Source organism: Lithobates pipiens, unplaced genomic scaffold (assembly GCF_037356315.1).
Source record: "Lithobates pipiens isolate NorthernLeopardFrog02 unplaced genomic scaffold, aLitPip1_a1.2 Scaffold_19, whole genome shotgun sequence".
NCBI classification, from domain to species: Eukaryota; Metazoa; Chordata; class Amphibia; order Anura; family Ranidae; genus Lithobates; species Lithobates pipiens.
The window spans coordinates 343,548,613-343,572,757 of NW_027507764.1; the positions used below are offsets into that span (position 1 = coordinate 343,548,613).

The window sequence follows — 24,145 nt, forward strand, 5'->3', positions numbered from 1 at the left end:
GGTCAAAAAGAAACAATCGTAGTATTTTTTGGCATCACCTAACTTGACCAGCTTTGAGAAATGCTTTTTGACTGCATAAAGTCGTCGCAAGGTATAAGGGACTTTAACCACTTTCAGACCGGACCATTTTGCTGGTCAAAGACCAGACCACTTTTTGCGATTTGGCACTGCGTCGCTTTAACTGACAATTGCGCGGTCGTGCGACGTGGCTCCCAAACAAAATTGACGTCCTTTTTTTCGCACAAATAGAGCTTTCTTTTGGTGGTATTTGATCGCCCCTGCGGTTTTTATTTTTTGCGCTATAAACAAAAATAGAGCGACAATTTTGAAAAAAACGCATAATTTTTTACCTTTTGTTATAATAAATATCCCCCAAAATATATAAAACATTTTTTTCCCCTCAGTTTAGGCCGATACGTATTCTTCTACATATTTTTGGTAAAAAAAAAAATCGCAATAAGCGATTGATTGGTTTGCGCAAAAGTTATAGCGTTTACAAAATAGGGATAGTTTTATAGCATTTTTATTAATAATTTTGTATTTTTTTTTTAGTAATGGCGATCAGCGATTTTTATTGTGACTGCGACATTGTGGGGGACCCATCGGACATTTTTGGGACCATTGTCATTTATACAGTAATCACTGCTATATAAATGCAGTGATTCCTGTGTAAATGACACTGGTAGTGAAAGGGTTAACCAGTGGGTGGCAGTGTAGGGGTTAAGTGTTCCTAGGGGTGTGTTACTAACTGTTGGGGGCTGGGCTTTCATTTAGTGAACACTGATCTCTGCTCCAATCACATGGAGCAGAGATCAGCGTCACTAGTTGCTAGGCAGAATGGAGAAATGCTGTTTACACGGCATTTCCTCCATTCAGCCGTCCCGTGAGACGATCGCGGGTATGCTTGCGGCGATCGAGTCCGCGGGTCCCGTGACCAGACTCACGGAGGTCCCGACCAGCGCGGGAGCGCGCCGCCGGCGGCGTGCTCCCGATGGCAGGGCGGCATAGAAGATTGGACGCGTATGTACGCCAATATGCCTGCCCGTGCCATTCTGTCGACGTACATCGTCGTGCGCTGGTCGGGAAGTGGTTAAATGAATTGCAAGTATATGACACGGAGTGGTTGCCATTTAGGTAAACCTTTGCGTATAAAGCATAGGTTCAGGTAAAACTTAGAGCTGCTGAATAGTTCCATAGTTTGTTTGTTTTTTAACAAGGACAGGCAGACTATTATATTCTATGTACCTATACGGCCAATAATTTTCCAGGGCGGGGAGGGGTTGACAGTGGTGCATTTTATCCTAATGCTTTATATATAAAGAATTTCATTTTTCAGTTTGAAGACAAACAAACCTAAGTTGCCATTTGTTCAGGAACCTTTTTTTAAACGTCTTTTTGCTCAATGGTCAGCATTTTTAGGTTCAGTAAAGTAGAAATATGTGAAAAAATGAAATCTACAGGGACAAGCAAGACAGTTTAAGCAGCATTATTAGGTAACCAATAGAACCTGGAATATAAAGCTTACACCGTCTCTGCAATGCAGCTATTTCTATTAGGCTCTTACGCCTCACACAGGGAAGGGGTTGCCTAGCAAACAGCACTGTAATGATTGCATGAAAATACTCTTCACATTTTTTCCTCTAATAAGAATCACTGTTTGGCTTTAAAAAATGCAGCCTAGCCAAAGTTTTGCAAATCAGTACACTAAACTTTATATTCCTGTCTGAGCTGTTTCACATATACTGTACATATATATCGTATGCATCAGTGTGCATGCTTTCTCTGCAGCGTTCAGCCCGTTTATGATTTATGCAGTTGCAGTGTTTGTACTACATTTGTGGAATCAGAAATGATTGATCTGGATATTTCAGAAATTAGAGAAAAAAATAAATAAAATTGCCTGCAAAGGTACATGTTCATGAGCCCTAAAGCAATATAACCTTTTATACTAAGGATCTTTTGAACCTGCAAAAAAAAAAACATTTTTATTTACTTCGCAGAGAAACAGCAGTCATCATTTATTACAACAGCTTGCTCTCGGGTACGAATGTGGGATTTACTAAAGGAATCATTTCCACTTCTGGTGACATCAACCTGTGTTTGCTTCAAACAACCAATCAGTGACTAGAGAATTTACCTATTTGTCAACTTTCATAAACATGATTAAGTGTATAAAATAAACAGTGATTTTGTTTCCCAAATGAAAAATGACTAATTTCATTGCGCTCTGTCCGTGCCGATTGACGGTACATCTATCAAAGACTACTATGATCAACACTTGCATGGTCATCATCTGGTAACATTGAAAGTGTGCCTATATTTAAACGGTGACTTAAAGCTAATAACTGAACTCCCCTTCACAGGATCCAAATGCCTAGGGTTTCAGTCACATGACCAGCACTGGAGAAAGCCCAAATCATAGTTTTATTCAGAAAGAAAAAATATTTCTGCTTTATATTTACACTTTTTTTGTATCTCAGCAGAAGTGTAAACATAAGTTTGAACGGAAAATCAAATTGTTTTGGGTCAATCTTATTTTAAATTTTGTCAGTTAAGTTGATCTCTAAAATCATTACTATTTCTAGAAACATCCTATTTTAAATGTAAGCATTCAATACAGATGATGCGACCATTACACTGGTGCCACGGTGTCATTGCTCTGATTCTTTCAGCTGTGTCTGTAATTTAGGCTTAAACTACTGAGCCTTGTAAACAAATGGCTAAGACACTCATGGACATCGCTGGAGAGAGATGGGGCTCAGGTGTATATTAGAGGTGCCAGGGAGGCTGCTGCACACAGAAGGCTTTTTATCTTAATGCATACAATGCATCTCCAGAGAGAATAAGTTCAGTGCTCACAACCTTTCCTCATAACTAAAATGCTCCAGACCATTTATTAGCTTTGTTGCCCTTCTTTGGACTCGCTCCATTTTCAGTACATCCTTCCTGAGGACTGGTGCCCAGAACTGGACAGCATACTCAAGGTGCAGCCGGACCAGAGTCTTGTAGAGTGGGAGAATTATCGCTTTATCCCTGGAGTTAATCCCTTTTTTAATGCATGCCAATATTCTGTTTGCTTTGTTAGCAACAGCTTGGCATTGCATGCCAAGCTGAAGTATCTTCACATTTTCTGTCAATTAGATCTCATACACACTTGGGGGCAGGCTTGGTTGGACAAAGAAGGCAAAAAGGGTCTGCAAACTGACACAACCTAAAGAGGAAGTAAACCCTGATGAGTTCATTCCCTGCAAAGGTAAAGCACAATGGACTACTATGCATCGCATAGTAGTCCATTATGTGTCACTTACCTGACACAGGAGCCAGCGAAGTCACCGCTGCCCCCTGTAGTCCGGCGCATCATCTTCTCGGTGGGTCTCGCTGCTCCGCCGCTGTCATTCGGCGAAGCCACAATGAAGTCACTCCCACGCATGCGCACGGGAGCCGCCACTCGCGGCATATCGCCGTTGACCGTGGCGCGCTCAGTGCACCTGCGCGCCGCTGTCTACGGCGCATGCGCTGTAGACAGCGGTGCCTGTCTTTCGGCAAATATCTCCTAAACCGTGTAGGTTTAGGAGATATTTCTTGGACCTACAGGTAAGCCTTAATCTAGGCTTACCTGTAGGTCAAAGTGTGTTGTAAGGGTTTACAACCACTTTAAAACCTTGATTGGAGAAATATTTGTACATTCAGGCATTTAATCCTAAATGCACAGAGTTTTAAATGCAGATACAGCATTCAGCCCGGTCTAGTTGCAGCCTGTCAGATTTAGACAGACACTGGAGCTGGACAACCTGACCCTCTCTTTGGCATACTAAAATGCAGCAGCTAGATGCCCCTATGTGCTATCTGCCGGACAACTGTCCGAATACAACAAAACCAACATTTCTAAGATTAAAACACTTTTTAGGTTATTTCTCATAAGATTTAGAAAAAAAAAAAAAGGGATCATCATACAATAAATCATACATCTATTTAATGCAATAGACTTGCCTGCCTATATAGATCAATTTTCAAGACTTATTTAGCCCCATAGTTTAATCTTTTATTGGGTTTACCATGTAAAGACTTAAAATGAATCTCTCTCTGCAAAGCTCTAGTATATTTCAGCCTACCTGTGAAATGATTTATCCCACAAAGTCCATTGTTAAAGCCTGGCAATTAGGAGATATTGATAAATCTAAGCACATTATTGATGCCAATTAAAAAAAACACAAGATTGATTATTTACCCAGCAGTATACTGGCATAAGCAATGACCATCAATAACAATGCACTGCTGACTAATAAAAAGAAACACCTACAAAACAAGATTTCAGTTTAAAAAGGATTTCTTCAAGCTGAAAGAACACAAGCTGTGCTAGGCACAGAGTACCTGCATACATGCCGCCCGTCATAGTTATGGGACTAAAGTAATGTGTGGGTGTGGGGTGCAGTGGCAAGCTTCAATACTACCTGGAAGTGTCAGCCCTTTGCCTGTCAAATACATCAGAATATGATGTTTTTCATAAAAAAAATTCTCATTTGGTAAATACAATTTTTTTAAATACTCAGAAATTCTCAATATAAATATGGGACCATGAGATTAGCTATAGACAAGCTGTGCTTCCTACCTAGTAGTACTGCACAATGACTTATTTTTTTTACCGTCAATGCGGCCCTATGGGTTCCAACCTAATCTATCTAGCCCTGTAAAGAAAAAAAATTGCTATACTTATCAGTTCTGCAGCAGTCCGGTCCCAGGCTAAGCTGTCAGTGGCGGCTTCAGTGTGTGGCGTGAAGGAGAGGCAGTCAACAAAGGAAACCCCAAAGTAACGCTATGGGTGGCGTCACTTCCCAGTTATTTCCCAGCCGCACAGAGGGTGCTGCTGCAGACCAGACTAGAGTGGCTGCAGAACAGGTAAGTATAGCGATTTTTTTCATTACAGGGCTAGATAGTTTAGGCTTATGCCCCATACACACACACAATAGGATTTTCCGATGGAAAATGTGTGATAGGACTTTGTTGTCAGAAATTGCGACCATGTGTGGGCTCCATCACACATTTTCCATAGGAATTTCCGTCTGAAAAAATTTGAGAAACCAGATCTCAAATTTTGGGTGTAAACAAATCCGTGGTCAGAAATTCTGATCCTGTGTACATAATTCCGACGCACAAAGTGCCACGCATGCTCGGAATCAAGCAGAAGAGCAGCACTGGCTATTGAACTTCATTTTTCTAGGCTCGTCGTATGTGTTGTATGTCACCGCATCATTGACGTTCGGAATTTCCGACCAACTTTGTGGGACCGTGTGTATGCAAGACAAGTTTGAGCCAACATCCGTTGGAAAAAATCCCATGGATTTTGTTGTCGGAAAAACCTATTGTGTGTATAGGGCATTAGAATGTGGTTGAGAGTAGTTCGTTAAGTTTTGCCTTTACTTCCACTTTAGGTCCCTTTCATATGGGTGCCTCCGCTAAAAGGAATCTGCTTTCTCAGCTAATCCCTGCTGCGCAGACGGTTAACAGGTCCGTGTCCGCTGCGAAGAGCAGACAGGGATAGAATTCAGCTCTCCTCTATGGGGAAATCAGATGAAAATGGACCGACTGTCCATTTCCATCCGATGCGATCCAATCAGGTCAGATGGCAGCGGGTGTCGGTGGACATGTGTCCGCAGACATCCGCCACTTCATAGAAGAGACTGTAGAATCCAATCAGGTCCACCTGAAAACTGACAGGTGGACTTGATCAGGCAACCTGTGTGAAAAAGGCCTTAGGTGGAAATAAAGGCCCCTTTTGCAGGTATAAGCATGTAAAACATTTAAAAAAAAAGTGCCTATACTGTTTAAAATCCAGTAGTACGCTGTCTCAGCCGGCTCTGTATATACTTGCTTGCTCTCTATTTTTCTGCCGAATTTGTTGAAGCTGATCTGCTGACAACCTAAAGATTTACTGCTGTTTAGGGGCTTTTGGCTTGAGCAAAATAGCAGCCTCCAGGAAGAAGAAACAGGAATAATGCTGGAGGCAATTTATAGCACACACTGATTTTGGTAGCATAATTATTAATGTGGTATGTATGATCCTTGCTAAAAAAAAAAAAAAAAAAAAAAAAAATATTTTAAAATTGCTATGGGTTAAGTTCCATTTTACCATTTTTTAAAAGCCTCACTGAAATCATTAAATTACTACAAAATGTTCACAAAACCAATATTTTAAGCAAAAATTACACAACACAGGTTGTACACCATTACAACAAAGTGCTGCTCGAGGCAAGTCCACATTAATCTGCTGACTGCGGCATGCCAGTCCAGCTCATTCTTTTTGTGTCTCCCTCCCCTCTATGGGATGTCCCATTAAGTAATTACTTAAGGCTCTGTGTCCCATGATGTACGATAAAGAAAATAGGATTTTTATAACGGCTTACCTGTAAAATACTTTTCTTGGAGTACATCATGGAACACAGAGGCCCCTCCCCTCTTTTTTGGGATTTAAGTATATTGCTTTGCTACAAAAACTGATGTGCTCCTGGGAGGAGAAGGGGTTATATGCGGAGTGAACATCCTGGATTGGGTATAACCCATTAAGTAATTACTTAAGGCTCTGTGTCCCATGATGTACAATAAAGAAACATTTTCTTGTACATTAACCATTTGCCGACCACCCTAGCAGATATACTGGCATATCTCACACGTGACCAGCACTTCCAGGTAAGGGGGGGGGGCGCGTGCACCCACCTCCCTGGCTGCGCTTTGTTACAGCAAAAGCCAATCAGCGGGTGCTGGCCAATGATTGATTGCTGGCACCTACTGATCTGCTTCATTATTCAGGGAAGAGAGCTCTGTGTTGTACACAGACAGGTGATCTTGTGTTTTTTTTAAACCCTGCTATGCAGGAAAAAAAACAGCATGATCGCTTTGTGAAAGAAGCACATAACACACACAGTAAACATTGTTAGGCACACATTTAACCCCTTAACACCCCTAGATGTAAACACCCTCCCAGCCAGTGTCATCAGTATAGTATTATCACTGATTACTGGAATAGTGTTCCTATTGATGTCAGTGACAATTCGTGTACCCCCCCAGCCAGCGTCAGCTGGTGGGAGATTGCCCACCATAAGTTACTGATTACCACCATTACTAGTATTGAAAAAAAAAAAATGTATTTATACCAAACTTTCACGCAAATCAAATCTACACTTATTGGGAATTTTTTTTTTTTTTTTTTACTGAAGACATGTAGTAGAATACATTTTAGCCTACATTTATGAATAAATTTGATTTTATAAAAAAAAATTTGTGGATGTTTTAGAACAAAAAAAGTCTGCCCTTCTTTGTTTATATCACATTAAATTAAAAACCCAGGGCTGATAAATTACCACCAAAAACAAGCTCTATTTGTTTGAAAAAAAAAAATGTTATAAATTGAATTTGCCTACGGTGTTGCATGACCGTGCAATTGCCGGTTAAAGTAGCGCAGTGCTGCAAAAAATGCTCTGGTCATGAATGGCCCTTTTTTGCTGTCTGGGTGACAGGTCTCTGGCCAACAAGAAGAGCACACAAAGAAGACTCAGGAGAAAAGTATAGGAAAAGGGCATGCCTTATTATATCACAAACTAAAATGAATTACAATTTACAGTTATCCACATGTTATATACAAGCTGCAGCAAATTTGCTGAAGCGACTTATTTTGAAGGCTACCATACAACACAATTACACCAACTTATCAGTACAAATTGGAGCTGACATTGCCACCAACGGCAGTTTTTACGTGTGAACTGTAGCAAATATGGATCAAATGGAATTTCTGTTCTGACTTCATTTCAAGGCTGTATGTTAGGGGTGCTCTAGAGCTTGCAGTGCCTGAAATGACAAAGCTGGGGGGGAAATGCTAGAATGACACCAAAACCCTCCCTGGTACACAAGGACATTGTAGCATTGCAGATGTACACTTTCTCTAAACATGTTCAACGTCATGATCAGGGAGCTCTGAGGATCTGTATTCTGATGTGCTATTAATATTCTGCTGTCACACCTTCTGTAATTACTCTCAGCTTTATAGCAGAGCTGTTCAATTTGTCTGTAACAAAAAAGTCACAGGTACGCAATCAATCAAATTATCAATCTAGAATGTTTTTCTGTGCCAGCTCCGTTCAATTATTGTTACAAAACACCAGGATCTTTATCAAGCTGTCAAGCGCAGGTTTGTGTGTCTTTATATGTGGATGGATAATTCGGAAAGAAATACATTTTATAGAGCACTAATCATGAACAGCTGGAGCTACTGGTGGCTCATATTAGTCGGGGGAGATATTTTGCTAAAATCTGTACCTATCTTTAGTAACATTTTAATAAATATAACTGTGCCCTGATTTTTGTGATCAATAATCTATTGATAAAGGCTTTTGGGCAAGTATAAAGATTGCTCAGTTTCAGCTGGGAACCTGTTTTTGTTGTTTCCATATATTCAAACTTGACTGTTAGGGCTCATTAAATGCTTGCGATTAATAGGGTTGGTGGGGTAAAAATAGGCAGTTGAGCAGTATTTTATTGTCCCTCAACTGCATTCGGTGGGTAGTACTGCCGCTGACCGGGATTTATTCAAATAAATGGGGCCGCAATGCAAACATACGCTAGGTTCCCAATTGCGACATAGTATCTCCTTTGAAAAACCAAAAATGAAAAAGAAGAGATGGTGCCAACCAATAAATCCATGTGCAAATATATATATATATATATATATATATATATATATATATATATACATACATATACATACATACATACATACACACACATACATACATACACACACACACACACTGTATATAGTTAAGTCCATATATATTTGGACACAGGCACAATTTTAGTTTTTTTCTGGTATTTACCAAAACATATTCAAGTTATAGTTATATAATGGATCTGGGCTGAAAGTGCACACTTTCAGGTTTCATTTGAGGGCATGTACATCCGAATCGGAGGAAGGGTTTAGGAATTACAGCTCTTAAGAATAGCCATCAAGGGACCATAAGTAATTAGACAATTAAATCAAAAGCAGTTTCATGCCCATGTGTGGGCTACTCCATCATTTCTTCATAAATTAAGCAGATAAAAGGTCTGGAGTTGATTCCAAGTGTGGTATTTGCAATTATCTATTGCTGTGAACCTACATCATGCGTTCAAAGGAGCTGTCCATGCAAGTGAAATAAGCCATTGTAAGGCTTCAAAAACAAAACAAATCCATCAGAGAGATAGCAGCAACATTAGGAGTGGCCAAATCAACCGTTTGGTACATTTTGAGGAACACAGAATGCACTGGCGAGCTCAGCAACATAAAAAGGCCTGGACATCCACGGAAGACAACAGTGGTGGATGATCGTAAGATCCTCTCTATGGTAAAGAAAAACCCATTCACAATATCCAGACAAGTGAAGGGCACTCTCCAGGAGGTGGGCATATCATTGTCAAAGTCTACAATCAAAAGAATACTTCACAAGGGCAAATACAGGGGGTTCACCACAAGGTGCAAACCATTCATAAGCCTAAAGAATAGAAAAGCCAGATAAGACTTTGCCAAAAACATCTAAAAAAGCCAGACCAGTACTGACAAAAGCATTCTAAGGACGGATAAAAGATTATTCTGTACCAGAAATACAGGTGTGGTGAAGGCTTGGAACAGCTCATGATCCAAAGCATACATCATCTGTAAAACATAGCGAAGGCAGTGTAAAGGCATGGCATGCAAAGCTTCCAGTGGCACTGGGTCATTGGTGTTTATTGATGATTTGACAGAAGACAGAAGCAGCCAGATGAATTCTGCAGTGTTTAGAGATATACTGTCAGTCCAGATTCAGGCAAATGCAGCTGAAGTTGATTGGACACTTCACAGTACAGATGATAAATGATCCAAAACACACTGCAAAGCAACCCAGGAGCTTTTGAAAGAAAAGAAGTGGAATATTCTGCATGGGCCTGAATCAATCAGCTGATCTCTACCCAATTAAGCATGCATTTCACTTGCTGGTAGCAAAACTAAACACAGAAAGTCCCACAAACAAAGAATAACTGAAGACAACTGCAGTTAGACCATGACAAAGCATCAGAAAGGAGGAAACCCAGTCCATGGGTTCTATACTTCAGGCAGTCATTTCCAGTAAAGGATTCTCAACAAAATATTAAAAATTAACATTTTATTTATGATGAAAATGATTGCAGTTCCTAAAAGTTGTACTAGATATTTATGGTCAAACCCTTGAATAAAGGCTGAAAGTCTGCACTTCAAATTAATTTGGATTGTTTTGTTCTCATTTTATTCTGGTGGCATACAGGCCAAAAGTATGAAAATTGCACCTGTGTCCAAATATATATGGACCTAACTATATTCTAATATAATATAATATATATACATATATACACACACGTACATACACAGTTGTGCTCATAAGTTTACATACCCTGGCAGAATTTATGATTTCTTGGCCATTTTTCAGAGAATATGAACGATAACACAAAAACATTTCTTTCACTCATGGTTAGTTTTTGGCTGAAGCTATTTATTATTAATCAACTGTGTTTACTCTTTTTAAATCATAATGACAACAAACTACCAAAATTACCCTGATAAAAAGTTTACATACCCTGGTGATTTTGGCCTGATAACATGCACACAGGTTGACAAAAAGGGGTTTGAATGGCTATTAAAAAGGTAACCATTCTCACCTGTGATCTGTTGTCTTGTAATTAGTGAAAATCCACAAATAACTTCAGGTGAAATACAGGACTCTCTGAAAACATGTGGTGTGTCTGTTTCAACATGCACAATAAGGAGGTACCTGAAGAAAGATGGGCTGCATGGTTGTGTCGCCAGAGGAAAGCCATTACTATGTAAATGCCACAAAGTATGCCACAAAGTATGCCACTTACAATACACCAAACAGCACAGAGACCAGAATCAAACCTTCTGGCACAAAGTAATTTTTAGTGACGAGACCAAAATTGAGCTTTTAGGACACAACCATAAACACTACATTTGTAGAGGAGTCAACAAGGCCTAAAATGAAAGGTACACCATTTCTACTGTGAAACACGGAGGTGGATCGCTGATGTTTTGGGGATGTGTGAGCTACAAAGGCACAGGAAATTTGATGGCAAGATGAATGCAGTATGTTATCAAAAAATACTGGAAGAACATTTGCATTCATCATGTGCTAGGTGTTCAGTGTGAACTTGTACCTCTAAGGAGGGGTGGCTCCTTCCAGGCTCACCTGTGCCCTACCTATAAATTATAAATGCATTTGCTTCCACGATGGAGACTTTCTGTTGGTGCCTTGGAAAAGGGTTTACTTCCTCTTTAAGTTGTAACATTTATTTTGTAATAAATTTATAAGTAATTTATCATCTTGCATAAGGATAATTTTCTACTTTATCTCAGATGATCTTTTTCGTGCGTATGAGGTTGCGGTTTAACACACATTCGAGTTTGTCATTCCATTCCATTATATTTATCATATTTTTTTGTGTATGGGGTAAGCACCCTACTAAAGCTAGTTACTATAGCAGTAAGTGATCTGTTGCAGAAGGAGGCAGGAAAAGGCTGGATCAGTTGTGGCCTATTTTCCAGACTCAAACAAAGTGCCCTGGTGAGATCCACCAGTTCGGTTGCTATTTTAAAAACAGCACAGGGAGGAATATCTGCTGTCCCAAGGCAGAAATTCAAGTAGTTAAAAAGGTTCTTCACTGTTTGGAAAAAAAACATGAAAAGTCAGCAGCTACAAATACTTTAAAAGGACACTTACCTCTACTGGAATCCAGTGCTGTGCTCATCCAGGCTGGTTCTACGCCAGTCTTCCGGTCCCCAGCGTGAGCATGTTAACTGAGGGAATCTGGCTGTGACGCATTGCAGCTTCACAGCCGACTCCCTATTGTGCATGGGTGAGCCGCGGTGCACTTTGTGAATGGTCCTGCAGTCTTCTGGGACCTATGATTTGTCCCAGAAGATTGCAGGCAGGGAGGTTGAGAACTTCCTTTGGTTTTACCCAGGCGATCTGACAAGAAGTGGAAGCGGATACCTGCCAAAACCAGGTACTCGCTTCCCCCTAAAAAAAAGTTCCAAAAGAAGAAGAGGAGGAGGGGAGGAGGGCATAAAGTGGAACTTCCCATTTAGGGTGAAGTTCTGCTTTAAATATCTTAAAAGTCCATATGGCCAAGCAACTCATAAAACACTAAGCCTGACAGACAAAACACAGAGGAAAGCCCAGCCGGGTTCTTTTTGAAAGTATATTTCATGCAGGTATGATGGAAGCTTTTTTTTTTTCTTTCTCACCTCTGAATTTTTGGTTAGCACGTGGAATGAATAAATCCTATTTTGGTTAATTTTTTGCTCTCTGTGTCCAGTTGGGGAATTTGTCCTTCACTTCTTGTAACAGAGATGCAACAGGAAGCGAGGGGACATTTTTACAAAGTGGGAGGAAATCTCCCAAGTCACCACCAGAAAAAGGGTTCCTATAAAAAAGGGTTCCTATTAAAAGATCTCCCCTCAGCTCCTGTGACAACTGTAACATTTAGGATTTTCCTACACTTTCTGTCTCTTTGATAATGATCAAGACAAATAGAGAAGAAGGATCCCCCTACCGGGGGTCACAGACAACATAACATCTAATCAGAGAGGTTCTACACTGTCATCACTCTATTCAAAACTAAACAAATGCCTTTGGGTGTGCTTTAAATAAAAAAAAAAATGTAAATTTGAAAAAAAATAAAAAAACAATTGTATCATGAATACTGGATCCTAGAGGTGGCTACACACAACGCAACAGTTACCAACAAGAATTTTTGAAGTAATGTTGATGTACTATAAGCATACATGAAGTGGATTTTTACACCATGACAGTTTGATATGCCACGAGAGGCATAGGAACATAAATGAAAAATAGACTACCAAACAAATCAAGGTTCTTATCTTATAGAATAAGCATTCAGGCATAGGTACACTATATACAATCTAGAGAGCAATACCTAAAAGAAGCTTACCAACGCAATTCTGACATCCGGAGAACATCTGACCTGGCGTTACCATTGTAGAAGGCATCCCTACGATACCAAAACAGACCAACTTTCTAAACAGGGCCCTATTGGGTATCTGTTTTCATGACTGCATAAGCAAATGACAACACATTCATTCAAATAGCATCTCTTTCCCTGGTCCTTTACTAACTAGAAATATATTAAATGGGTATTCCGAGCTCTTTCTGCAAATCAGTATAGAACTGTAAACTAATTGTGCAGTACAAACACAGCAAACGACTCATGTTCAGACTTGACCATGTTATTTTTAAGCATTTGGATTAATAATACATTGCTCTGTATACCATCCTAAGGTTCCCAAACATGATCTCTATAAACAATTAATACCGGTAAAACACAAAGGTTAATAATGCTATGGAGAGTCAGCTTGTTTAAAAATAAACAAGAACAACTTTAAGATGGTTTGTTATTTGAGTCTTTTGACTTTATACTCCAAAAAGAAAATGTGTAACAAATTTTCAAAATGATCAAACAAGAATTAAAATTAAATTGCAATGCAGTCTAAAATTAAACCCGATAATTCCAAATCAACTATAATTTAAAAATACATGTGATGTAAATGTTTTCCCATCAATGCAGATGGCAAGAAGCACACCTCACACTGTGCAGTCAATGTTTGGCAGCTGCTATTAAAAAAAAAAAAAAAAAAAAACAGCCCCTGCTTAAAATAAAAATATGTTATGGTGTTGGTAAGAACTAAAGCTGCTAACCAGTATACAATACATAAATACAGTGCCTTGAAAGTATTCATACCCCTTGAAATATTCCACATTTTGTCATGTTACAAACAAAAATGTAAAATGTATTTTTTGGGGATTATTTTGTTATAGACCAATACAAAGGAGCACATAATTGTGAAGTGGAAGGAAAATGATAAATGGTTTTCCAACATTGTTTTATAAAAATCTGAAAAGTGTGGTGCTCATTTGTATTCAGCCCCCTTTCCTCTGATACCCCTAACTAAAATCTAGTGGAACCAATTGCCTTCAGAAGTAATTAGTAAACAGAGTCCACCTGTGTATAATTTAATATCTGTATAAATACAGCTGTTCTGTGAAGCCTTCAGAGATCTGTTAGAGAACCTTAGTGAACAAACAGCATCATGAACGACAAGGAACACACCAGACATGTCAGGGATAAAGTTGTGTAGAAGTTTAAAGCATGGTCAGGTTATAAAAAAATAATCCCAAGCTTTGAACATCTCACGGAGAACTGTGCAATCCATCATCCAAAAATGGAAAAAGAGTATGGCACAACAGCAAACCTACCAAGACATGGCCGTCCACTCAAACTGACAGGCCAGGCAAGGAGAGCATTAATGAGAGAAGCAGCCAAGAGGCCCATGGTAATTCTGGAGGAGCTGCAGAGATCCACAGCTCAGGTGTGAGAATCTGTCGACAGGACAACTATTAGTTGTGCTCTCCACAAATCTGGCCTTTATGGAAGTGTGGAAAGAACAAAGCCATTGCTGAATGAAAGCCATAAGAAATCCCATTTGCAGTTTGTGAGAAGACATGTGGGGGACACAGAAAACATGTGGAAGAAGGTGCTCTGGTCAGATGAGACCAATATTGAACTTATTGACCTAAAAGCAAAATGCTATGTGTGGCGGAAAACGAACACTGCACATCACCCTGAACACACCATGCCCACCATGAAACATGGTGGTGGCAACATCATTGTGGGGATGCTTTTTGTCAGCAGAGACATGTAAGCTGGTCGGAGTGGATGGGAAGATGGATTGAGCCAAATACAGGGCAATCTTTGAGGAAAACCTGTTAGAGTGTGCAAAAGACTTGAGACCGGGACAGAGGTTCACCTTTCAGCAGGACAACTATTCTAAACATACAGCCAGAGCTACAATGGAATAGTTTAGATCAAAGCATATTCATGTGTTAGCCCTTGTACACACGGTCGGAGATTCCGACGGAATGTGTCCAATCGGAGCGTTTTGTCGGATATTCCGACTGTGTGTGGTCTGCATCGGACTGTTTCCGTCTGAGTATCCGTCAGACCAAATTTTCCGACTTGCCGGAAATATTTTCCGACAAACTGCTCCGATCGGACAAACTCCGATCATGTGTAGAGAATTCCGATCGGACAAAGTGCCACGCATGCTCAGATCAAATTCCTACATCAAAGCTATTGGCTACTAGCCTGAACATCGTAACGAAATTACGTCATCACCTTCTGAAAGATCGGATTTTCCGACAACTTTGTCCGACCGTGTGTATGCAACAGTTTCGGACAAAATCCGACGGATTTGGTTGTCGGAATCTCCGTGTGTACAAGGGCTTAGAATGGCCAAGTCAAATTCCAGACCTAAATCCAATTGAGAATCTGCTGCAAGACTTGAAAATTGCTGTTTACAGATGTTTTCTATCCAATCTGACAAAGCTTGAGTTATTTTGCAAAGAAGAATGAGCAAAAATTTCAATCTCTAGCTGTGCAAAGCTGGTAGAGACATCCCCAAAAAGATTTGCAGCTGTAATTGCAGTGAAAGGGGGGTTCTACAAAGGATTGAATCAGGGAGGCTGAATACAAATGCACGCCACACTTTTCACATATTTGTAAAAAAAAAAAAAAATGAAAACCATATATCACTTTACAATTATGTGCCACTTTGTGTTGGTCTATCACATAAAATATTTATGTTTTTGGTTGTAACATGACAAAATGTGGAAAATTTCAAGGGGTGTGAATACTTTTTCAAAGCACTGTATACCACTCTCCACCACCAAACTTCAAAATTAACCACCTGGAAAAAATGCTTCCCACTACAGCCCAAACTTTTTTTTTTGTTCTGGATAACTTTAGCTGGCTATGAAATTCTATTCAAATGGGGACAAAGACACCAATTAAGAAGCTTTTTATCATAAAAATGTATGAAAGGGAGTCTGTGGTCACTGGGGAGAAGATTTACCCTTCCAACATGACCAGGACCCAAAGCACACAGCAAAATAACCACACAGTGGTTGAAGGAGAAAAGGGTAAATATCCTTGCATGGCTTTGTCAGTGTCCAGACTTAAACCCTATAGAAAAGCTGTGGAATGACTTGAAGACTGCAGCCCACAGTCACCAAATTTAACTGAACTTTAGCAGTTCTGCAAAGAATAGTAGACATATATTGCTAAGTCTAGATGTGCAAAGTTAGTAGAGACAAATCCCAACAGACTATAGGCTGGAATTAAAGCAAAAGGCAGTTCAAAAAAATACTCATACAAGGGGGTGATTCTTTTTCCAACTCAACAATTGTGCTTTTTTTTTTAATGTTTTGACATGTTGGTGTTGTACCTTTTACTTGGCTGACATAAGTTGCACTGGGTAAATACGGCTGGATAAAACAAAAACTGTGCCTGTCTTCAAATATGTGCAAGTCTGTGCAACCGCGATAAGAGACATCAATTTTGCTATCCATTGGTGATGCTTTAAGAGCCTTTATAGGTTACCAATTTAGATTTACAAAGCAATCTGGTGTTAGAATTACTGCTCATGATCTGACATTCATGGTGATACCTCACATGTGTGGGACGATCTTTGTTTACATGCATGCAGGACTTGATGCATGCGTTTGCCTTTGCACGCAAGCACGGGGCACTTTTCTTTTGACAGTGTAAAATTTTTTTTTTAAATAAAGTAATCATCACTGGTGACAGCAATAGGCATGCGATAGGTACTCTTAATGGAGAGATCTGGGGTCTATAAGATCCCAATCCCACCACTGCACTTAAAAGAATTTGATCACACCATGATCTTTTGATATTTAAAAATGGCTCGGTTTACATTCAAGTAACCCAGAAGTGATGGGATGTCACCGCTTCTGGGTTACTATATTATAGAGCCGGTCAGGTCTTTGCTGGGCTCTATGAGTAGCCGGTGGAAGTGCCGAATGATCATCCGTGACTCTCGCTGGGAAGGGAGATCTCAGTACAGCCAAGGAGGGTGGCCTCCCTCTCTTTGTTAAAGCAATCCAGTGGCTAGTTAGCCATTAGGATTGCTTTTACAAGAGAGCTGACCATTGACTCTAAATCACGGCATCAATCCAGTATAACCACTTGAAGTCCAGTGACGTACGGGTATGTTGCTGGTCGGCAAGTGGATAAGTTACAACAAAAGACTGACAGAGGCTTCTAGCCTTCAATACTTTATTGAAAAATGAAAAAAGTTCTGGTCATAGTTGGGCTGCAACTCAGCTCCAGCACAGCAATTTGCTCATACAATACAGGGTACAAAAACACTCTATTATTACTTGTGCACTCTTGCCTGAAAGTAAATAGAATAGCCTCTATGTTGGTATGCGCTCTGGAAGTTTACGTAATGCACAGAACTGCAAATGTCATCAGCATTAACCACTTTGGTTCTCAAACCTGTTTACTCCCCGTGGACCAGACCATATTTCACATTTCTGCTATGTGTCTGTTCACGAGTCTATAACTTTGTAATTACTTATGATAAACAATTGCTACATATGTTGTTTTTTTGGGGATCAAATAGGGCTTTCTCGTGACCCGAGAAATTTAATGTATTTGCATTATACGGGAAAAATGAATAATAATAAAAACAAAGTCAAGTTTGAGCAGCAATATTAATGTGAGTAAAACATATACATTTTATTCTGCTGCTTTTTCTATTTACTGCAACATTAACCACCTAAGGACAGGGCCTATTTTTCAGACTGTGTGTTTACAAGTTAAAACCATTTTTTTTGCTGAGAAAATTGCTTAGAACCCCCAAACATTATATTATAATATAATATAATATATATTTATTTATTTTTTCTAACACCCTAGAGAATAAAATGGCAGTCGTAATTCTGTCACACCGTATTTGGGCAGCGGTCTTACAAGCGCACTTCTTTTGGGAAAAAATACACTTTTTTGAATAAAAAAATAAAAAATAAAAAAATAGGACAACTGTAAAGTTAGCCCAATATTTTTAATAAATGGTAGTAAATAGAAACCCAACGTGTCACGCTTCAAAATTGCACCAGGTCGTGGAATGGCGAAAAAACTTTTACCCTTAAAAATCTCCATAGGAGCTGTTTAAAAATTTCTGCAGGTTACAAGTTTTGAGTTACAGAGGAGGGCTTAGGCTAGAATTATTGTTCTCGCTTTAACAATCACGGCAATACCTCACATGTGTGGTTTGAACACAGTTTTTATATGTGGGTGCTACTCACGTATGCGTTCGCTTCTGCGTGCGAGCGCCTTTTTAAAAAAAAAAAAAATCTTATTTATTTTACTTTTTATTTAATTTTGACACTGTCTTTTTTTTTTTTTAATTGGGTCACTTTTATTACTATTACAAGGAACATAAACATCCCTTTTGTAATAGAAAAAAAAAAAAAAAGCACAACAGGACCTCTAAAATATGAGCTCTGGGGTCAAAAAGACCTCAGATCTCATATTTACACTAAAATGCAATGAAAAAAAAAAAAAATGTAATTTGAAAGTAAATAAAGGTAATTTGAAAAAAAAAAAAAAAACTAAAAGAAAAAAATTCTCTTTTTAGAGCATTGGTATGCAGTCAATGCTATGGAGCCAAGTGGGGGTCACCTTCCCCTCACTCGGCAGCCAGCCAAGCAGAAGAGTGGATCCTGTAAGCGGTAGAGACCACCGAAGCGTGGCGGGAGGGGGTCCCTCTACTGCTCGATAAAAGTGATTTTACTGTGAATCCGCCTCAGAGATCACCTTTATCTGAAAGAGGACCGCCTGCTGAAGAAGAGAATACAGGGGTTTTGGCAGCTAGCTGCTGCCATAACAACAATATTCCTCTTTAAAGTGCCTCCGTATAATGATGCCGGGCGGTCCGTAAGTGGTTAAAATTACATTTTTGGTACAAAGCATGTCAAAGTTATTAACACAGGAAAGAACATTTTTTTTATTTTGCATACATTTGATTTTTCTCATAATGCATCAGTAGTTTATAGTTCTTACTGATTTAAAATAAAACAAATATACCCTAAACCACGTGTTTTTAACAATTAATCCTTAAAAATTACAATGTATATATGTGCTTTATAAAAATAAAAAAAATTTCCAGCAAATTAAAATAGAAATATGGAACAGGAGATGAAACTGTTAAATAGTGATTATACAGCTTTAAATGAAAGGGTTAAATAGTAAAAAAAAAAAAAAAAAAAAAAAAAAAAGGAGCATGTCCTGGTTAAGAGTTAACTCCCTGTGCACACAATAAAAATGTTCCTCTGTCAGCTGCAGCTCTCTTACTCACAAATCTGTCTGACAGGGAATGCGGGAGATAAGATAGCTACTATGTTACTTGTTTGCTGCTGTTTTGGCTTAAAATGTTACATTGAATTCTCACTGAGATTGTCTGTCAGAGTGATCATTCAGTGGGGAAGACTTCTGACTAGCTCCCAGTTATAGGATCTCACGGGCTTTGGGCTGTGCACAGTAGCTGAACAGAAGGAGATAAGAGAAGTTAAGAAAGTGCAAAGTGTACAAGACACGTCCTGTGTACAGAGGAGGGGGATTTATGGATGTTTGCAAGACGCCCAAGGTAGGCAACTGGTTAAAGGCATATTAACCACTTTCAGACAGGACCATTTTGCTGGCCAAAGATCAGACCACTTTTGGCAATTCGAGACTGCGTCATTTTAACTGACAATTGCACGGTCGTGCAACGTGGCTCCCAAATAAAATTGCCGTCCTTTTTTTCCCACAAATAGAGCGTTATTTTGGTGGTATTTGATCACCCCTGCGGTTTTTATTTTTTGCGCTATCAACAAAAAAAAGAGCGAGAATTGAATAAAAAAAAAAAAAAAAAAGCATTATTTTTTTATTTTTGCTATAATAAATATCCCTCAAAAATGTATAAAAAACATTTATTCCTCAGTTTAAGCCGATATGTATTCTTCTACATATTTTTGGTAAAAATCGCAATAAGCAATTATTGATTGGTTTGCGCAAAAAATTATAGCCTCTACAAAATAGGGGATCGTTTTATGGCATTTTTATTAATATTTTTTTTTTTTTACTAGTAATGGCAGCGATCAGCGATTTTTATTGTGATTTTATTGTGACATTATGGCAGACACATCAGACACTTTGACACATTTTTGGGACCATTGTCATTTATACAGCAATCAGTGCTATACAAATGCACCGATTCCTGTGTAAATGACACTGGCAGCGAAGGGTTTAACCACTAGGTGGCAGTGTAGGGGTTACGTGTGTCCTAGGGGCATGCTGCTAACTGTGGGGGGCGTGGCTGTGTTTTACACATCACTGATCTCTGCTCCAATCACAGGGAGCAGAGATCAGTGACACTGTTGCTAGGCCGAATGGGGAAATGCTTGTTTACTTTAGCATGTCCCCATTCTTCCTCCCTGTGAGACGATCGAGTCCTTGGGACCCACTATCAGACTCATGGAGGTGCCGGTGGCGCTCACGTGATGGCACCGCGACAAATTTAAAGGGACTTACCTGTACGTCCATTTGCCTGTCCGTAGATCAGCATGTGCATCTTTCCCCTTAGTGGCCGCTACACATCAGAGGGACCCAATGAGCGCGACCGGCGGGCACAATCGGCGCTGGCCACACACGAGCGCCAGCAAGGGGATTTGGGTGTTTAAACAAACAAATCCCTGTGCTGTCAAGGCAGAGGAAACTAAGTAGGAACAACGATATGTCTCCTCACCTAGTAAGTCACATTTTTTTAATTTATTTTTTTAAATTAACGCTTTTTTTTGTTTATAGCGCAAAAAAAAAAAAAAAAAAAAAAAAAAAAAGCAGAGGTGATCAAATACCACCAAAATAAAGCTCTATTTGTGGGGGGAAAAAAGATGCAAATTTAGTTTGCATGACCACGCAATTGTCAGTTAAAGCGACGCAGTGCCAAATTTTAATTTGTAATTGTAAATTGTAATTTTTGATGTCATAATGTAGAGTATAAGATTTCCTATTATTTGAGCCCAGTCTTGCCACAAACAGTTAATCAATCTCTGAGCAATCCTCTTTTATTGTTCAGTGAGATAAATCTTGACAAACAGAGAAAAACTGTCAAATACCCCCCCTTGCTGTGAGTGACAGGTGATTTACATATCTTGTGCACTAGCCTAAGAGACGTGCATTATTTTTTTTATTCCCTCCCACTCCTTTCTTCTGCTGCTCTGCAAGGATTGGATGTTCCACATCTCAGCATGATTTGGCATGCTGAAGTCATGTGGTTACTTTGCTGTCTTTTCACTGGATACTGGATGTTCGAGATCATAGCAGAAGTTCAGTGTAAGAAATACACAGGAGAATATGCATATTGACAAGGGGAGTGTAGAGGTGGGCGCGGGGAGTCTACTGACATCACGACTCCATCCACCGAGCTCCAGACAACAGACCCACCCACAGAATCTGCAGTTTTTCGGGTCTCATAGCAGACAGAGGGGGGACATTTGACAGGTAAAGATACATGCAGGAGGCATGTATATCCTTCTAGATAACCCCTATTGCAGTAGTTTAGAAAGGATGACATTGGGTTTACATCCACTTTAATTAGATTATCGACTAAATAGAGCCTGCAATTGTGGTTTATCTCACAATCCCTTCGTGGAATGATCTGTTTATGAGGTGGGTTATGGTTGGAGCCATGATGTCGGAGCATTCTTTCAGTAGTTTTGTGGGGATGATGTCAATAGGTGAGGTATTGTCACGCAGTTTATTAATGATGTTTTTTGCGGTGTCTACGGTAATTGGGGATAGTGAAAATTTCGGCGGTTGCGGTATGTCCCTTGCAGGTGCACCAGTTTTTCTATACCAATTTGTGCACTGAAAGACAGGCACTCAAACTCTAGTACTTGTATTTTCATTTGTCATATGACCTACAACAATCAGATTACCGAAAAAATGTGGGATGTTGTTGGGAACACCTCATGGTAAATGTGTCTATTAAACAATTGGTGGGTGAGAAGAATGCAAAGTCTTACCTGTCGCCGAATAATGTCCAGGTTTTCTTTAGCCTGGTAAACTAGAGTTTGCACTTCATGAAAGTCATCAATGTTCTTCTTTTCTCTGAAAGCATCTCTTATTCTTCTGATGGCATAGGTTCTAAGAAGGGAAATGTATCATGTAAAACCATAATTAATAACTATTTTAGGAAGACAATTTTTTTTTTTTTTTATGTATTATAAACTACAAAAACTAAAAGAGCACATGTGGTTCCCATGCCCACTTTAGTGAGGAAAACAAGTCTGATTATATATTTTTTTAGGCTAATACGCTACAAGTCCACCATTCCCTGTGTGTTTCATGAACTGCAAAGTCATGCCTCTGGGATCTTCTAAAACAGAGCAAAACCAACAGCCCAAGTGGGCAGAGGCAGCTGAAAACAGTAAGCTATGGAAATCGTACTGTGCATAGGATATTATATACAGTATCTCACAAGAGTGAGTACATTTTTGTAAATATTTTAGTATATCTTTTTATGTGACAACACTGAAGAAATTGCACTTTGCTACAATGTAAAATAGTGAGCATACAGCTTGTATAACAGTGCAAATTTGCTGTCCCCTCAAAATAACTCAACACACAGCCATTAATGTCTTAACCACTGGCAACAAAATTGAGTACCCCCTAAGTGAAAATGTCCATATTGGGTCCAATTAACCATTTTCCCTCCCCGGTGTCACGGGACTCATTAGTGTGACAAGTTCTCAGGTGCAGGGGAACAGGTGCTGGTACTGGTCATTGGAAGTTCAACATGGCTCCTCATGGCAAAGAACTCTTATAGATTGCCAACACACCCTGAAACTGAGCTGTAGCATGGTGGTCAAGTCCATACAGTGGTTTAAAAGGACAGGACAAGACACTCAGAACAGACCTTGCCATGGTCGACCAAAGAAGTTGAGCGCACATGCTCAGCATCATATATTCAGAGACTATCTTTGGGAAATAGACATATGAGAGCTGACAGAATTTCTGCAGAGGATAAAGGGGTGGATGTGTCAGCCTGTCAGTGCTCAGACCATATGCTGCACACTGCATCAAATTGTTCTGCATGGCTTTCATCCCAGAAGGAAGCCTCTTCTGAAGATGATGCACAAGAAAGCCTGCAAACAGTTTGCTGAAGACAAGTAGACTAAGGACATGGATTACTAGAATCATGTCCTGGGGTCTGATGAGACCAAGATAAACTTATTTGGTTCAGATGGTGTCAAGCGTGTGTGGCAGCAACCAGGCGAGAGTACAAAGACAAGTGTGTCTTGCCTACAGTCAAGCATGGTGGTGGGAGTGTGATGGTCTGGGGCTGCATTAGTGCTGCCGGAGCTGGGGAGCTATAGCTCATTGAGGGAACTATGAATGCCAACATATACTGTGACATACTGAAGCAGAGCATGATCCCCTCCTTTTGGAGACTGGGCCCGCAGGGTAGTATTCCAATATTACAATGACCCCAAACACACCTCCAAGATGACCACTGCCTTGTTGAACCTGAGGGTAAAGGTGATAAACTGGTCAAGCATGTCTGCAGACCTAAACCCTATTGAGCATCTGTGGGGCATCCTCAAGTGGAAGGTGTAGGAGCACAAGGCGAGTGCTGCCAGCACTGAGGAGCTACAGTTCATTGAGGGAACCATGAATATCAACATATACTGTGACATACTGAAGAAGAGCATGATCCTCTCCATTTGGAGACTGAGCCGCAAGGCAGTATTCCAACATAATGACCCAAAACACACCTGCAAGACTACCACTACCTTGCTAAAGAAGCTGAGGGTAAAAGGTGATAGACTCGTCTAGCATGTATCCAGACCTAAACCCTACTGAGCATCTGTGGGGCATCCTCAAACAGAAGGTTTAGGTGCGCAATGTCTCTAACATCCACCAGCTTCGTGATGTTGTCATGGAGGAGTGGAAGAGGACTCCAGTGGCAACCTGCGAAGCTCTGGTGAATTCCATGCCCAAAAGTGTTAAGGTAGTGCTGGAAAATAATGGTGGCCACACAAAATATTGACACTTTGGATCCAATTTAGACATTTTCACTAAGGGGTGTACTCACTTTTGTTGCCAGTGGTTTAGACATTAATGGCTGTGTGTTTAATTATTTTGAGAGGACAGCAAATTTACACCGTTA

General features: G+C 39.8%; 1 protein-coding gene across 2 annotated transcripts in view; it reads right to left on the reverse strand.

Moving 5' to 3' along the window:
- Positions 1-24,145, reverse strand: part of LYRM4 (LYR motif containing 4) — a 171,613-nt gene that overhangs the window by 124,073 nt on the left and 23,395 nt on the right. For both annotated transcript variants that reach the window (XM_077492137.1, XM_077492138.1), the window contains exon 3: positions 21,999-22,119. In XM_077492137.1, coding sequence (XP_077348263.1) covers positions 21,999-22,119 — 121 coding nt within the window. The remainder of the gene's footprint in view (positions 1-21,998; positions 22,120-24,145) is intronic.